Consider the following 18,648-nt stretch of genomic DNA (forward strand, 5'->3'; position numbering starts at 1 on the left):
TTTTACCATGTTTTTGGGAATAAAAATGGAGGCTAAGAATGGAATATAAACAAGCAAAAGGAAAAAATAAGACAGGTGTATACTGCTCAGGTTCATAAACACCGGTGAATTACAGTGTGGATAAACTGTGTCACAATGATGCCTCTCAGTTTGTTGACTCTACTTCTTGGGATTTCTGAAAGGTTTTGTTGTTTAAAGAGCCACATTTTTCAAGGTTTAAAAAAAAAAAAAAAATCCTATTTGTCTACACTTTTATATCTGTCATATTGTTTTAGACACAGGCAAAACCAATCTTTTTATTCAAGCTACGCATTTAATTAATTTTACAGAATATGCAAATGATGCCAGAATAACATAGCTTTGTAAAGCACTACTACTTATGTTTCCGACTTTAAAAGTTACCTCTACTTCTGGCTTGTTTTTATGGCAGGCTGACATTCATTAGACACATTCCTGGAGCCGTCATTATCCAAAGAGCATCTTGGGGCTGAGAAACTGCATTTCATAACTACGTGTTTCAGCCCAAGTGACAGCTGCTTTACAGCGCTGCATCACACTCTCGCTACTGGACCTCAACACACTGGTCGTTTTGTGCGCCCATCATGGCTAATTCAGCAAAGAAACCCAAGAAGATGTTATCAGAGGAAGAGAGGAAAAGAAATAAATTGACAAAGGAAGAGATAAGACAAAGAGTCCACATTGGATTGACTTTTACTAGCTGGAGAGAGCTCAGAGAAGAGATGGAACGCCAGACGTATGTAGACCCAGCCTTCTTTAGGGCTCCCTGTGAAAATGTGCGAATGTTGAGTCGTGTCTGGGGAAAACTGATGAGCAGCACCTTTAGGTTTTTCAGTACTGGATAAGAAGCCTCCATGTAGTCCAGTTTTTTCCTCTGTTCTTTTCATCTTTACAACCGTTGACCACCTTTTTCGCCGTCTCATTATTTCTCCATCAGCTCATTGTTCGTTCTGAAAGCCAGACGGCGTGCTGCTGCCCTGCCTGAGAAACGTTAGCTGACAGATTTCAGTGTCAGAAATTATTCCCATTTCCTTACTTTATGTTTGCCATTTGATTTTCAAACTTCAATCATAACTCAGACATTTTTTTGACCTCACATACTTCTGCATGGCCGTCTGTTTTCCCAACATGTATGCCAGCAAAAACCTTCAGCAAATGTGTATTTTAGTTTGTTTATTTATTGTTGTATTAAAAGATTTCTGTGTCCCTTCCTCAGATTCTCTCTCCTCTCCTGGATCTCAATCAAAATCGCAATAAACTGAAGCTATACATCAGTCACCTGACCTCTCTGTGTCAGGAGCGAGACCCAATCATATTGCAGGACTTCGCCCCGCCCCCTGCTTATCACCGCTCTGACCCCGCCTCCTGGCATACGCAGCTGCACAGCATGACGCAGGAACAGGTGAGATGGCTCGTATGTGTGCGACTGTGTGTCTGTCTAATGAAAGGGGGGAAAAAAGACTATTTCCAATGTGTGTGTGTGTGTGTGTGTGTGTGTGTGTGTATCAGCAAAAAAGAGGGAAAAGAGAGATATTCCTCCATTTTTTAAAATATGGAAAGAAGTGAGGCCATTTTGTAACTCCCCATTTATCGTTTATGTGTGTTTGGGTGCATGTTTCTGCATACTGAATGTGATGACGTGTGAGTTTGTGTGTGTCTGCAACTGTGTGGATGTGCGTAGAAGCACAGGGCACACTCTTGCCGGCCTGGCAGGTTTTTGGCGCCTCCTTTGACATTACTGAAAAGATTTACTCCAGCAGGTCATCTGACGACAGGAGCCTGGCTCCTGAACAAATACTTGTTCAGACATTTTATTTTGCCGTACAGGGAGTAAACTCTGTCTCGAGCTTTTGGCAGCCGAGGGGAGAGTTACATATATATAGAATGGATCGATGAGAAGAGCAGAACATTTATTTTAACTGCAGAAAGTGTCGCGTTTGAGAGAGAGAGAGAGAGAGAGAGAGAGGAAGAGAAAGCAAATTAGAGCAAAAATCGACATGGTCAGCTTAAAGGTGAAGTATGTTAGATTTTCAATATTTTCAAAATAAATTAACTAATAAAATAACTACAATCATAATTAGATAGTTTTTTTTTAAACATGCGGGTTCCAGTCTGTCCATATTTGATGTTATTAAATTACAAGTTTAATTAATGACAAAGACCCTTCTTAAATGTTTGCCTACCAGTAAAAAAAAGTGCTTTTTGTCATTTGTGATTAATTAAACTTGTAATTTAATAACGCATCAAATATGGACAGACTGGAACCCACATGTTCAAAAAACTTTCTAATTATGATTGTAGTTATTTTATTAGTTAATTTATTTTGAAAATATTGACAATCTTACATACTCCACCTTTAAGGTAGATGCATTTTCATAGTAACCACTTTTGTTTTCCAGACATTCACTATAAAAATCATATTATTCAATTTAAACATCATGGTTTCCTCTCTCTTCCTTCATATTGAAAACATATCAGGCAATACAGCGTCGCTACATGTGGTATACACTGAAAGCGGTAACCATAGACACACACACAGATGCTCACGCAGCTCTGTGACAGAGTGTGTGGTTAGCGTACTAGTTTCCTACAGTCTTCATGAAAGCCCTATTGTATGTCTTAATGCTGGGAAATGTCTCTGTTACGTATGGGCGCTTCCCATACGGCGCTGCATGGCTTGCTGTCACCTCAAATAAAATTTCGAAATCGACAATTAAGCTGTCATCTGATCGCCGTGCAGATTAAATGATCTGGTTGACTTTCACAGACAGAAAATCATTGGACATATTTTTCACCGTCGGCCTGTTTTCATTAAGAAAATGCCGAGCTTATTCTGCGGTCTGGATGCCGGACTTCTCTGTTTTCAAAAGAAAAACAGGCTCTATTAAAACTGATTATGTGGGCTGTTTTAAAAGCTCATCTAACAAGACCGAATGCAGCCTGAAGGATTTTCTTTCTACCTTAGATTTCTGGGCTTTTGCTTTTGTTTTTGTTTTGTTTTATTATAGTATTCGAAGCAAACTATGCTTGTGGCAAGATGCATTTACAAGTGGGGTTAAAAATTAAAAATGAAATACTTTCTGTTCCACTAAAAATCACTTACATAGAGAATTTCTTTTGTCACACATGCTGCATGTTTTTAGCTTTACTTGTTTTTTTTGTCTTTGTTCCATTTGTTAAAATGAACCTGAAGACTGTTTTTGTGCTACAATCTGCAGCTTCCTTTGCCAAAACTTCTATAATCATTTGGTGATCATATATGATAAGTAAATGACATGTGATAAATAGGATAAATTTTAATTGTACAAAAAAAGGATAATTTTAAAAACAGCAAAAACACATCCCTGATCTTTAATTTACTTTTTGTTGACAGTACAAAAGGAGAAATTAAAGCAGAAGTACCTAAACTGTTTAAACAGTTGCTCGTGAGCTTCACACAAAAGAATATCTGAGATTCACTAACTTTCCTCATTCATACAGAATAAAATACACATGCAGAAAACATGAAAATTTCATTTAAGGCAAATACCTAAGCAGCTGCTAGAAAAATAGCAGATCATTTTATCCAACATCACAAACACTGGATAAATGTCTGCATCTCAATGAGCAGTCCCGGTAAAATGGATTCATGAGGTCCTCCTTCTCTTCCTGACTGCATGAGGGCGAGTAACGTGTGTCATTAGAGTAGAGAGTTGTAAGCAGCAACTGTTCATGTAAAGGAATTTAATATAAGTATTTACATGCATGGCGTTTGATTTAATTACCTGTAATTTCAGATCATGTTTATTAAAAGCACGTCTTTATGCTTTAGGATCCTCTAGATGAGTGGCCCCTAAGAGACCCCCACTCCACATGTACTAAAACATTCCAGTTTTTCATCATTTTTACGTCTGCTTGAGATGAAGCATCGTTCTCACAGCTGAGGTGCGTTGGTTTTGTGTTCTATGGTACTGCAACATACAGCACATTGTAGGCACGTTCGATTTTTCCAGTGAGACCAGCAAGCAGTTTCAGGGATGTGAGCCAAACAAGACGTGGTGCAAAGACGCAAACATCAGCATCGTGTATGTATCTTTGCACATCGATTTGCATACTGATTCACTCAGCATATGAACGTGCTGCAGGGGGAAAAAATGTCTTGTTTTACTGATGTTGCTGCAGAACAGTTTTATCAAATGAATCATGAGGGATTTTCCTACGAAGCCTGATCCATGTGACAGTACAAAAAGGAGGCACCTCACAGCAGTGTCTTCCTCTTATCGTGTTTTGACGAGGAAGGTGAATAAATCATCTAAACCACTTTACTGTTGGACATGTGGTGATAAACTATACTTTCATCCCACGCGAGGCGTCAGCAGGTGGAGCAAAATCCAAGCCCTCTGCTGCCTCTGAAGAAAATCCTATATTAGCAAATATTGAGCTCAAGATTTGACAGCTTCTGATAAACCAACCTGGGTGGGGAAAAGTGACAATCAGTTGCTCCAACACCTGAAACAAAGTTGAGGAAGCAGCCGCTGTGCTCCCATGCTGTTCTCTGACCCCCCCCTCCTTATGTGAGGATAAAATATCCAGTTGATAGGTAGACTTTCATGGTTCCAAAACCTCAGACTTTTCCTAAAATACCCTCTGCAGATTAACATTTTTGCTTTGGGCTGAAATTTTTTAATTTTTCACAATTGTTTATCATGATTGATATACCTTTTTCTTTCAATCTGTTCAACCTTTTTAGATGAACACCGTATGTGTAGTGCAGAAATGTGCTGTTACTTCTGTGTAAAGGACATTGATGTGTTGTAATACCAGGTGCAACATAGTAATGGCCAATGTTAGACTGGATCAGCCAGAGGAATGAAGCAGAGTGGAACTTTCCTGCAAATCAATGCTGTCAGATGGGATTAAATTACCTCTAATTAGCTATGAAGTCTCTGGGCTGGCCCGGTGTTTAAAATAAGTTATTGTGACATTGTGTACTTAGATGTTTTTTATTTCATAGAACAGATAGTAAATTATGTAAAAGCTGGTGAGTTATCAGTTTTCATGTTACTTCATGATGATGTAGTAAGACTGGACGCAAACATTGACTGATGTGAGAGACTCTAAAAAATATCAAATATTTTCCACTTTCTACTTTACTCTCACTGGCAAAAAGTTAAGGTTAGGGCTTAAAGACGCTGTATGTAACTTTCTGACCTTAAAACTCTGCGTTCCAGACTTGTTCGATGACACAGTGACATCTATCATGTGTGTTTATGGAGCCACTGCTACCCAGTAGCGTCCAGAGGCTCAGAAACTGCACTATACAACTTTTTCATCTGGGACGCTGCATCTGGACGGTGACGTTGCTGCAGAGTTTTGCTTCACGCTAGAAAACACACTGGCTGTTTTGAACAGGCAACGTCACTGAGTCACCAATAAACATGCATGAAGATTAAAGGAGAGAAAGAAAAAACAAGAATCATCTTTTGCTGGCGGAAGAGCGCTAACAGGTCAGGTAGGGTGGAAGATGGGTGCAGATGTAGCCGTTGATAGGAGGATTTTATAGTGTGTGATTCTATAGTATTTTATAGTTCTATAGTGTGTCTTAAATAGACATTATGAGGTTTCAATGACTTTAAGGGTTTTAAGGGGTTGCACAGGTTGCAGCAGGGTTTGGGTTAGTGTTAGTATACTTGTTAGTATACATGTGTTTAACAGTGAGACTCTGCTTAGATGCAGGTGTATTGGCAGCTAAAGATATTAAACATCTCCTGCCTTTCTTCTTGTTCTTTTGGGCTCTGCATGAGCTTTTCTTTTTGCCTTTTAGAAACTCGGTAAAAACCAAGAACTATTTTCTTGTTCTTGAGGCCACGAGAACATTTTGTTCCCATGGACATGTTCAGGGACATCTTGTAGCTTGTTCTCGACACATTAGCCCAGCAGAACTTTCTACGGTGGGGCTACAAGAAGTATTGTGTGATTGGTTGGGCATTTGAGGTGGGTGTGCTTAACGTGGCAAAGTGTGAAGTGGAAAGTTGATGCTTCTGGACGTTTTCATAAAGTATGAAATGTCCGGACCAATACAGACTTTTTATTTTTTTAAATGTTCTTGCAAGCTAAAGAACAAGTACATAATTCTCATTTCTTGGAAAATGTGTGAGAAGCTTAAACTATCTCCTATTTATTCTTCAACATTAGCCTTTTCTCATCTCATATTCTCCATGTCGGTGCTGTTAAAAGAGCTACTAAGCTTTTTAGATACTCCCCAGCCATGTTCTTTGGGGGTATGGTTCCCTTAACGACATTACAATTAGCATCTTTCTGCCCTTCCTTCTTTCTCTATCCAAACCCACCCTGAACCAGGCAGTGCCACTTGGCGCCATGTGTTTTTATTTATTTATATTTTTTAGACCCTAATCCTGCCTACACACAATCATAGTCACACACTACCAGTCTTTCATTCAGGCCAGTGTTTCCAGTTTTCCTTCATCATGTGTCACCATCACCCTGGTTGACCCTCTGAATACACACACACACACACACTCACACACACTCACACACACTCCCTCCAGACCACCATGTTCCAGTGTGCCAACCTCTCTGCTCTGTCTTGTGGTGAGTGTGTGTGTGTTTTACAAGCCTCTCCCTGGCTCTGTTAAAATGCCTGGCACTCTGTAAAGCCATTAGAATCACACTAAAATAGCATGTAAAACACACATGGACGCAGGCACAACCTCATACTGGAAGCGTGCGCTCACACATGCCTCAGCATGAACACACAGCAGTCCTGAGTGACTATCGGAAGCTTGTGTACCTGACAGGGTGCTTACGTGATGTGTCACACGCTTAAATCATTTCCTAACACGGCAACTGATGTAACTTTCCTCTTTACCGCCCCACTGGACCGTAAGCCGACAAAGGAAGCTGGATCTCTCAATTTCAATTAAATTTAGCGTTTTTGTGTTCTTGTTTTTTCTGTAAAAGAACAGAGTATCTGCATCATGCTGTAATTCACAGTGCAAGCAGCAGCATGCTGCCTGTGGTCAAATCAATGGATACAATCTAAAGCCAAATTAATCATCAGATTTTAAATAAATCGCTTATTAAATTGTTATAAGTTATGGTTTAAGGCTGACATTTTAATTCAGCATAATTAAGTACAGGGTTTTGTGTTTTATTTGGAAGCTAAGCAGTGAAGCTTAAGATGTTTTTTTTCATCCTCAAAGATGGAAGTTCCTCAGCAAATATTTAAGCTTGAATCAGAATCTACATTAATTAGTTATTAATAAAGTCTTAATTCATCTGTGTCTTTTGTAAAATGGTCTTAAAAGAAAAAATCTCTCCTCTTGACTCTTTCTACTGTTTTCTATTTTCATCAGGGCTCTAAATGAACCTTTTGGTCGCCGTCCAGCGTGCCTGGTTCATGAAATTACCAGCCGATCAGAAATTATACTAGACACATTTTTTCAGGGGAAATAAGGCAGATTGTAAAAGCTTCAAAACAGATTTATTCATACATGTTTTTCTAAATTGTTCTACATCTTTTTCATGAAAATGCCAAACAACCACATTTCACTGCTCTCTTTTCTGTGAACAATGCAGCCTCTGTCTCCAGACTGTCCAGGGGATTTTGGACTCTTCTCTGTTTTTTTTTACCTTAAAATTTTGTCCCAACAATGAAATGGTTTATTTTATTCATTTATTTTATCTGATGTCAACGTGGCAGTCCTTACAGTAAATTACTATTTTATCTTGGCTATTCATGACCCAAAGACCCAAACCATATTGTATGTCTTTGTATGTCACCTCCCCCCTCCTCCTCTTCCTCCTCCATGTTTTTCTTGTAACCAGCCATATTACAAGAAAATAAGTGGTTAAATCCAAATTAAAGTTTCTAAATGACACTACAGGTGCTACTGCCTGAACAAAGTATTGTTGAGCTGTAAAGCACGCAGCAATTGGTGCGGAGAGATAAGAAGGAATTGGATCATGGGACATCCCTCTGCAGTCTAAGCCAATGAAATGGCAGCATCACTAAGAGATGGCTAGACAGCCCCTAACTATAAGATTTATCAAAACAGAAAGTCTTATGCTTGATCTTAAAGTTAGAGAGTGTTTCTCCCTCCCAAACCCAAACTGGGAGCTGGATCCATATGAGAGAGCCCTGTTAGCCAAATACCCCTCCTCCCATTGGGACTCTGGGAACCACAAGTAAGCCTGCAGTCTGAGAGCGAAGTGCTCTTTCAAGACAAATAACCAAAATGATTAGCTTCATTCATCACCTGCCAAACTGGCCCGTAAGTTTTCATTTATACCCACCACAATTCATATTAGCTCGAGTTTTGTGCGCTGGTGCTTTTAATTCAGTGCTCTTAATTCTTTATCATTAAATTTGTGGCATTGTTGCGATATTGAAATAATTGTCAATAACTCTTGAAAACAACTCTTGTAGAAAGGAAAGACCTCCATATTTGGGTGTTCACTTTCTGTACACACTAATAGTGAACTCTGCAAAGCAGTCATTGTCCAACGAGGATGAAAGCTCATGCACATCTTCTTTTTCATCAAATGTTTTACGTTATTATCATCTCAACTTGTGAGCAAGTGTGTGACATGCTGAGGCTCTTACCCTATTTTATACGTATCAATATTTAACAAGCAACTCTGATTTGTCCCTGTGGGAAATTAGTTTTTTGATCAAGTACTGTTATATTAGCTCGTCTTACAGAAGATCACTAAGTAAATAAACAAAAAGGCAAGAATCCCCCCGTAACCAAGAGGGACATACGAGTTAAACGGACTGCAGCATTCATTACTGAGTGCATAAAGCTAGTGGAGAAAAAAAGACACACACACTCCCAAAGTATAATACAGATTATACATGAGCAATAACATTAAAATTCCAGCACAGTGCTGCCTCAAGAGATATTAATTAAAGTTTTAGTCAAGGTGGGGACGAACGAATTACAGTCATGGTTCAGTTTACGTTTCTGGTGTCTGCACCAAAAACTTTAGAGTTTAGAGTCAGGACGAAGAACGTGTTACAGGTACGATTAAACTCTTTATGCCTGCGTATGTACTGACTGCTAACAACGGATTGAACTGGAAGTTTTTAGTCATCTCATGGTAGACTGTTCTAGACTGCAGCTCAGATTTAGCTTGGCGCAACAGATTGCTGAATCACACCAACATCAAATCCTTTATGGTACTGTAGTACAAACTGATAAAATAGAAGTGTAAGTTTCTGACTGACACCAGACACACTCAGCCTATATAACACATGCTGTCCATGTCACATACAACACCTGGAGTGGCTCTTTTCACAACGAGATTAAAACAAAAAGTGTTCTTAAGCTATTGTTACTCACCTTTGTTCATTCTTACTGGCCAAACAGAGGAGATGTATAGACTTCAGATCAGAAGGACCATTTGTTACAATTTGTCACAAAAGAAAAGCAATATTTGTAAATTTTGATAAACAGAAATTGCGATTTGCAGGTGTTTTCACTGAAAGGTGTTTTGCACATAATCCTCAGTCCTCATAAAATTTGGTCCGGCTTATGAGATCTTAGAAGAATTGCGGCTTATGCAAGACAGCACGTAGCGTTATTTTGGGGTTTCTACTTTGTGACTGCTTTTAAAAGCCTTTCTCCTTCATTTCCCCTCATAATTCATTGTAAAACCATTGTTCCACGCCATCTTTACCAGAAATGAACTGGTCACATGACCCTCTATGTCACATCTGTTGACGCGTAAATGCGAAGAAAGTGTTTCCATTACACTTATGCGATATATTAAAACATCTGAAAAACGGACTCACGGTCCCACCTTGAATAGGCCATATGAAAAGGACTAGCCTCTCTCTGGATACAAAGCTGCAAAATGTCAGTCCCCAACTTCATCGTTCCAGTAATGCAGAAAATTATGTGTGTTTAACGGTTTTAAATCCTCATTCAGCTCATTTTAGGTGCAACTCCACATTATTACTTTTGGCTGTATTTTAATGTGAATCTGAAATGATTGATTTACCTGGAAAATATCTTCCCATCTTGTTTTGGTTAATCAAACAAGTCTGAATGTAAATCCAAAATCGCTTCTTGTTTTCTGTTGTGTATGACTTCTTAGTATATGGATTTATGCAATGTACTGTGTCCACAAAGTATCCTCAATGAAGCACAAAGTGGTACCCAAAAAGGGGTAAAAACAACCTCCTACAAACACTACGTCTTGTATTTCATAGATGTAAAAATAAATGTCTCTATTCACCAGTGAGAACTATTTATTGTCTATGATGTAGGAAGTCTCGGCTGAAAAATCTCATTGTGCAAAAATGCCTTTCATGTTTCCTCAGCAGAAATCAATCAGCATCATTTTCATTGTAAGACATTGATTTCATGGCGAAAGCCCCTAGTGGCAGTATGAGCCTCGATCAAACATTGTAGAAACCAATAATAAACTCAGAGCATATAAACAGACGGAGACTTGAAGCTTTAAACCCGGGTGATGCATTTCTCACGCATGTGTCAGGCAGGCAGTGAGGATTGATTCATCTGATAAAGTGGAAGCATATTTGTTCTGTGTGAACATGTGAGTGATGGATGTCAAAAATGCTTCTAGGAAAGCTTTTGCTTTTAAAACCGCAGCTCTTAAAGAAGAGTACCTGCAGTGGTTGCTCAGGGCCCCTTACATCTGTTCGACTCTGAACTGCAAAAGCAGTAGAGCTTTGCAAACGAGGTAATTTCTATTTGAATTTGACATTTCAATGACTGAACTCTCTCTTGTATCAGTCATGTTGACATTTGCTTGGCAAGACCTCAAAGTATCAGCCTGATGGAATTTAACGTTATCAAGGTCAGTCTTTATGTGACTTTTCTCTGCAAAGGGAAGGACTTGTCACATGTCCAACTGATGGCTTTTTTCTTCAGGTTTTAGTCTTTATTTCCTTTGTGTTTATTTTCTGTTTAACTTGAGCTGAACTACAAAAGTAACAGTGTCTCGTATGGTGAGGTTTTACTCCGTCATCTCCTGTGCCATGGTCATAATAATAACTTTTATGACTCAATGACGTCTCTAATGAGCACTGAAGAGAACTGCCATCGTATTCTTCCACACACTCTCTTTCCTGTTTGCATTTATCTAGGTGCATGTGTGTTTTTCTATCTGGTTGACCATTTGGAGAAGCTTTCAAGAGTTTGTCTTCATAAACCTACAAGAGCATGTTGCTGTGAGTCTATTCAAGTCCATTCTGTGCACATTTGTCTGTTTGGTGCCATAAAAATGGATGAAGTGTTATTGGCTGAGTTGGACATTGTATCGCTACACTTATGAATCCAGTAAGAATTTTTCAGCCCTTGACAGTCAACTAAAGCTTAAAGAGATCCCAGCAAGTGGCTGTGATTTTTTCTGAGCCAAATCAAACCGGAGAAACCTCAGACAAAGTAAGTCAAAGCACACCGTGTAAAACTCTACAAGCTGTTGCAATGCCAGCCACACAGTTAAAAACTTGTCACATATCACTATTTTAGTGAACTGTGGACCGTGGCAGGTTTAAGTGTTTGTTACTAAGTTAAACAACACGTACTTTGAGCAGTTTCACAGCTGGTACATCCACCAGTGACTTTAATGAATTTAAAATAAACTTAGTAGTGCAAGTAAGCAATATGCAAGTCTTGTTTCTATGGATGAGACTATCTGCCTGTAAAGCTCATATTGAGAAAAGAACTGTTGAATTTACAGCAATTTTGTACACAAAAAAGCCTTTTTCCTCCATCATACATCAAATGTAATTACATTTTAATGTCCTTTTTCTAAATACTAATTTTCTTGCAGCTACAACAATTACTGAACTTTCACAAGCACATATCTACGATAGAGTAGATCCTCAGAGTTTGGACCTTTAGTTTGTTATTTTCTTTGTTTTTCCAATGTTATTCTGGGTCATCCAATCACAAGTAGGCAACTTTAAGTACTTAAAAATTACATTTAAACACCGCGTGTCCTACGTGACCACTTGTGATTGTATCTCTGTTGTCTGCTCTGTATGTAAATAAGCAAACAGTCTATCTTACACAGCATGCTCTCAGCTGAGCAACACATACAGGACTTTAGCAGCTCCTCTGATGTTTCATTAAAATTACAAATGCATTTAGTAATCTAACTATCATGGTTCAGATATTAGCACATCTCAGATTCACCTGAGTCGCATCTGTGGTGACTTTATTTCCAACATTTAAATAACAAATAATTGGTGACCATGCCAGTTAATGTATTACAGACAACTTAACCATAGTCTCATTATATTGTCACAGATTTCTGTTTGATTGTTTCACATGAACCGTCAAATGTGACTTATATTCCAGGTATAATCTCTTATGAATCCTTTTGGCTGGATCTCAGGTTATTCCCAGCCTGTGTCTGGACATCCACACTGTTCTCCTCCTTTACTGCATGGAACTGCACTTCATAGCAGAGTATATAGTGCGCTTAATCTGGCGGCAATTTGTACACAAGGCTGGCTATTTTCTCCTCGCCGCGGATACCAGCTGTCACCACAGCAACCACGACGCACATGAAGATGTCATTCCAAATCCAATCCAAACTATTTTATGACCTTATTTTTCTTTGTTGCATATCTATCCCATTAAAAAACTTCTAAATTGTCACTCTGACCATTTTAAGCTCCTGCCTGCAATGCATCTAGTGACCATCAAAGCTCTTTTCAAAATGCATTGTGGGTATTATTGAGTGTGCTACTTTTTTCTCTGGACATTTGGACACCCATAGAAAATGGCACGACCACTTTATGGGGAATAGTGTGGACGTTTGGACACAGCCCCAACCTTTCCAGCTTGTAGCTGAAACTTCTCTTGAGACTTTAGGAGCCTTCATGTCATGTTCACAGGCTACAATAGCAACCACACCCTCAACTGTCATGTATGCACAGAGCCAGCTGTAAATTTAAAAAGCTCCCTGTTTGGGTCAAGGTCTGTTGAAAGGCCGCGCTTTGGACTGACAGGACAGATGTTGAGATTTGAAGCTGTGCTCACAGCAGCATTGCCGTCTCCTCAGTAAACATCAAAGGCAAAAAGGAGAGCGAGAAAACACCCTGGTTGTGGCTCAGCTGCTTGTGCACACTTATGGCCGGCCATGAGGTGACCTCAGATTGTGTTCCCATTCGGATTATTATAGCAATGTGGATAATTCATCTTGAATTACTTGTGAATGTGGCCTAAGAGTTTCAGTCTGAATGCACTGTATGAATCTTGTGTGGGATCACTCCTCGATTTACTACTTTTTATGGTTGCATCACATGTGGCAATGAGGAAAAAATAACAGAAAATAATTGATGCAGTAAATGGAAATAAGATAAAATAACTGATACACTATTTAATAATATTTGTTATAGAAATTGATATATTAAGATAAAAGTAATGTCTTAAACCAGCTTTTGATCTTAGTTAGGCAATAAAACGTACTTAAATAGCAAATTTCACTATATATATAAAAAACCTTTAGTAGACAAGATTATTTATAGTGATATTTTATGTTAAATTGCTGCCCCTCTTTCTTTCCTTTAGTTTATTTTACAGTGATCATTCTAATTTTATTTTGGTACAATGATGTCTGCACACACACACACATACACACAAAGTCAGTTTAGTTTTGCCTTGGACATGTCATACAAGAGTTAAGTTAAAATGCACTCTATCATTGTTTTTCCAGCTCTACGCCCTGATGCACTGTGGCAAAGCGATGCCCTCTTCACTGACTGGCAGGAACAATGTGTGTCTGTTGATGTATCTCTGTGTGTGTGGACCTCTCATGGTCTTAAGGTCACTGATTGGATGAATTTTGACTGACAGGACCTACATAAACAGGACAGGGCAGAGCTGGAACTTAAACATCACAACTGATAATGTACACTGTAAATACAAGGCAACAATGGAAGTGGAAATCCAGCTGCGTTCATGTGTCTGCGTGTATAATCTGAGTATCCGGTCTGATTAAAAATAAGTGTACTTACTACTTTGATAATGTGTGTGCGTGTGTTTGTGTGGGTTTTGACTGGGGCGACAGTTTGGTTTTGATAACATGATGTGAAGCTGCACATACTTTTTGTACTCAGCTGTTTCTTTGAAGGCAACATTGCCCTTGTGTGTTCTTATTTACTCATAAAGTTGTACACTTTAGAGTTTTGATAAATTTCAGTGACTAGATTTTAGCAAGAATGTGTTTTTACTCGTTTGAGAACCATGAACTTTGACATTTTAGCTTGATGTGAGATATGATGACGGCTTATATAGTTAGATTTTTTACTATTTACTATTTTTTACTACATAAACTCCTCAGCAAGGTTTTGCATTGTTATCCAGCTTGATCATTTTCTTTTCAGGTAATATATGGACAGCTTTACAAAACTGTAATTAAAATCATAGACCCCCAAAAGCAGTGGTGTCCAAAGTCGGTCCTCGAGGGCCGCTGTCCTGCAGGTTTCCCATGTATTCCTGTTCCAACACATCTAGCTTCCACTAAATGGATCAAACAGCCAATGACGTGCACAACTGATTAAGCTCTACTACTAATTAATTTGAATCAGGTGTGTCTGAGCAGGGATGCATAGAAAACCTGCAGGATTCTGGCCCTCGAGGACCGGAGCTGGACACCTCTGCCCAAAAGCAAAGGACGTTATGTCCAGTAGGTCTGAAAAGTGATGCCAATATGAAGCACTGCATTGCTTCACTCTCACTAATGGCCACCAGGGGGCCTCTTGAGTTTATTATATCAGTCACAATCTTCCTCTGAAAGTGGGATGGTTGTCTTTTAAATAATGATTTTTACTCTTGTTTACTTTTTATAGATAGTCTATATGTTCAGTTACTTTACCTCAGTGCTTAAAATGTCTCTTTTGAGCAACTAATAAAGGATTATATTATTATTTGCAAAAGAGATTTATCTAATTCTGTACAATACAATATTTATGCAAGTAATTGACATTGCATACATGAAAGGTCAGACTCAAAGATTCAGCTTCCATAGAGACACCATCATCAGGTTACATGTGTAGATAAATCTGTCTTTTTTATGAAATAGACAAAGTTTAATGGTTTTGTTGGTGTATCATGCTGTTCTTGCTTGAAATATCTGCTTTCAGAAAAACAAAATAAGATGGCAACAATTAAAATACCAAACTTGAAGTTTTTAAACACGTGAAACCTCATCTGGCATCCATTGGCGTCTATTTTTCAGCCTGTCTATAGTTCAGATGCTGTGTCATTGTTAGAGATGGTGTGTTTTCGATGTTTAAAGGAATTTTGTTTGTGTGCAAATGAAATTGTAAGACTTGAAGTGGAGTAGAGGGAGGAAAGGGAAATGGAGGAGGTGGCGAGGAGGTTTGGGGGCAGACTGGAGTGGAGATTTAGACGCATCCATTTGTCCGGCATTGTGGTCTTGGGTCTCTCTAGACTTTCATTAGGCAGCTCTGCTTCCTGCTCCAAGGTTGATTGTTTTCTCTGCAAATATGACACAGAGGTCCTCAACTACTATTATACACACACACACACACACACACACACACACAGACATACACAGTTGTGTTTCATCATTTTAGAGGACGTTACTTTGACTTGCATTATTCCCTGTGGACCTGAAGTACCCCAACCGTAACCCCCACTCAGCGAACCCTAACTTTCATTAATCTTTGTACTGAACTTTCAGGATTGACATGTTATAAATGGAACATTTTGTCCCTGACATGGAGATCTACATCCTCACAATATCTGCAATACAGATACACACTCAGAAACGATGAAAAAAATAAGAGACAGTCAGATACACTCCCATGTAAAACTCAAATACCCATTTTGCAGCCCCGCACACACACACATACACACACACACTTTGGCCTTCACTGGTCATTACAGAAAAACTGCTGGTTTTATGCAGATTTATTGAATCCAGGCTTAATGGCTTTACCAGGCAAACTCTTTTTACATGCCAATGTCTTTTTTTCTTTCTCTCCTTTCACCCTTGAATTTTTCTGTCTTTGATCATCCCTCTACCCTCCGCCTCTTTTTCTGTTCCTTTCCGTTTCTCTGCCCTTGTAAATCTTTTTATCAATCTTATTCTTTTCTTCCTGTCTTATTGCTATTGTCACTTATCCTTGATGAGTGTGTTGTTCCCGTCTCACTTCAGCCGCTACCTTCCTTTTCCACCTCCCTTTTGTTTGTCGTCAGTTATGCGAACGCAGGCTAGTAGTGGCAACAGTGGAAGGACGAAGATTTTGGTTCACACACAAAGAGAAACACGCGGCAAAAACCTCTCTCCACGCTCGCTGTTTTTTTTTCTACTTTCTATTTGAAGCATTGAACTCCTCACAATGGCAGCTGCTGCCGGCGTCCAGCTTCACACATTTCTCCAGCAATAATGCTGAAGAAATGTTTCCCTCAATGAGTTCAAGTGGATTTTAATCGCCATGCTGGAAGAATTTACTTCACAACGGCTGTAAAACCATTCTGACTTATACAAACACCTCACAGATTTCAATGGAACAATTATTTGGAGATGGTGTAAGTGGTGCAGATGTCATCTGCACATCTGCATTATGAAACCAGACCCACACAAATGTGAAGTCGTTTTTCAAGGTTGTGCGAGAGGTTACAATATTTATTTTAAAAATGTGGCTTATGTGCCTTCAGTCATTTTCTTTTATTTGATCAAATAAAAACATGTATTCTATCTTGGATAGGGTTTGGGCGGGGGGTGGCTCACAGACATATGGAGAAACAAGCAAAGCTGCTCATATAAATGGTGTTTTTACTTCCCTCTCTTTAGAAATTTGACCAGTTAGAAAACCTTAAATATTTTGTCCAAGCAGCCTTTGGGGTACAACTTTTTTTCTCAGCTGATCAGCTTTACCATATTAAAGTATCTTAAGATTATATGGCCCACTTTAATACAAGAAAACTGCCCCATTTCTCAAACTAAACCATTTCCACCCTTTTTAGCACCTGTAGCTTTTGTTGTTCTGCGTTTTTTACATCATCATTTCCATCTGAATAACAAAACCAACAAATTCTTTTACTTAAATCTCCTAACTGAGGACAGTTTGAGCTTAATTGTTTCCATCTTTTTAGATTGGTCCAGCGGGAGGATACACCTGCAGTATACGCAATGCTGAATTTCTGTTTCTGTTGCTTTTCTCTGCAGCTATTACTGCTGTTGTGTAGTTACTCCTCCAGGGCCAATTTAAAGTGTTGGACTTGTTTATATGCTTTGAAAGTTCAGCGCTCTATGTGTACAGCAGCTACAACACTTACTGAACTTTCACAAGCACATATCTACAACGGAGCAGAGCCTCAGAGTTTAGGCCTTTAAATATGAATATGTTCCTATTGCCAGTTTTGGAAGATTAAGTAATCTATTAAATTACGAATTGATGCTGTACAGAGTGCAGAACACTTCCCTGAAATTTCCCTTTAGAGATGTTGAAAAGAGCAGTATTTTACTCCTTCAGGAGCAGTTTTAACTACAAATCCTCAAGCTCAAATCCCTCTGCAGCTCGTTAGCTTGCGTTATTAGCTGAGCTGTTTCTATGAGAGTGCTGGACGGGGCTCAGGCAGCCAACTCAGAAAGCTGAATGCACACAGTGTAAGTCTTTTAGAGCATAATGGCTAAAACAAAGACAGGCAGAGACACAGGAATGATGGAAGTCTACGTAAGCCTACTGTACTTCATGCTTTTTCTCATAATGGTGGATCACTTCAGGCTGTTGCTGATGATTCCTCTTTAAACCTTTTGTGATTTTGTCTTTAGTGGTTTTACTTCTGCAGTTGTCAGTAAAATTAAGCTAGAAGAAATTTGTTCTGATTCATGATGTTCATCCTCTGTGCACCCAAATTATGTTCCTGAACATAAGCGCCTGCCATAATGTTTCTTTTGAGGGGTTTTTTGTTGTTTAAAAAACAGTTTTATGCTGTACTTTTTAATCGTGCACTGGTTTTTCTTATCGTGCTGCTTTTCTGCACTTTGAACTTGTTGGACAAAAAACTGCTTGTTTTAAAAAAGAAAGGGCTAATAGTAATCAGTTAACTAAATTATTTGATGGTATTGTTGAAGTAAATGATTATAATAGCAATTTTAAAATAAGTAAATGAGAAAAAAAAAAAAAAGGCTCCTTTGTAATTGAAATGCACCACATTTAGAAATCCGACCCTGCTTTCTCTTGCTATTTTTTACTCATTGTCAGGCTTTTCTCAAAATATCCCAAAAATCAACAGTGGTCCTACAATATTTGTGCAGGAACTTGTGTCATTTTTGCTGAAAGTGGGTCAGTGGGCCTCACTGTAAGCGTCACTGATCTACAGAGACATGAGCCTCAAAAGTCAGGGAACATAATTTCCCCAAAATCAGTCAAAGCAGGGGGAAGTTAAGTGCTTAAAATGCACAGCCATGAAGTGGACGGAGGCAGCTCTCTGACTGAAAACAGACCTCTGGATTGTAAATTATTCTGAATTAAGAAAAGCTGCAAGATGACTGAAGCAGACGGTTGACCTGAGCAAACATGAACAAACACTCTGTGGTTAAATTATACATGTGTTTTTCATCTCTAGCTCCGTTTCCTTATCATTTGTTCTCCTCGTTGTGCATGTGTGTGTG

The 18,648-nt window shown here is 38.8% G+C and overlaps 1 protein-coding gene across 2 annotated transcripts in view; it reads left to right on the top strand.

Annotated features, from left to right (window-relative positions):
- Positions 1–18,648, top strand: part of LOC306773437 (ELKS/Rab6-interacting/CAST family member 1-like) — a 164,278-nt gene that overhangs the window by 136,513 nt on the left and 9,117 nt on the right. For both annotated transcript variants that reach the window (XM_079263249.1, XM_079263250.1), the window contains one exon: positions 1,235–1,420. In XM_079263249.1, coding sequence (XP_079119375.1) covers positions 1,235–1,420 — 186 coding nt within the window. The remainder of the gene's footprint in view (positions 1–1,234; positions 1,421–18,648) is intronic.

The sequence above is a fragment of the Telmatherina bonti genome (genome assembly GCF_933228915.1).
Source record: "Telmatherina bonti genome assembly, chromosome: 23".
Taxonomy (NCBI): domain Eukaryota; kingdom Metazoa; phylum Chordata; class Actinopteri; order Atheriniformes; family Telmatherinidae; genus Telmatherina; species Telmatherina bonti.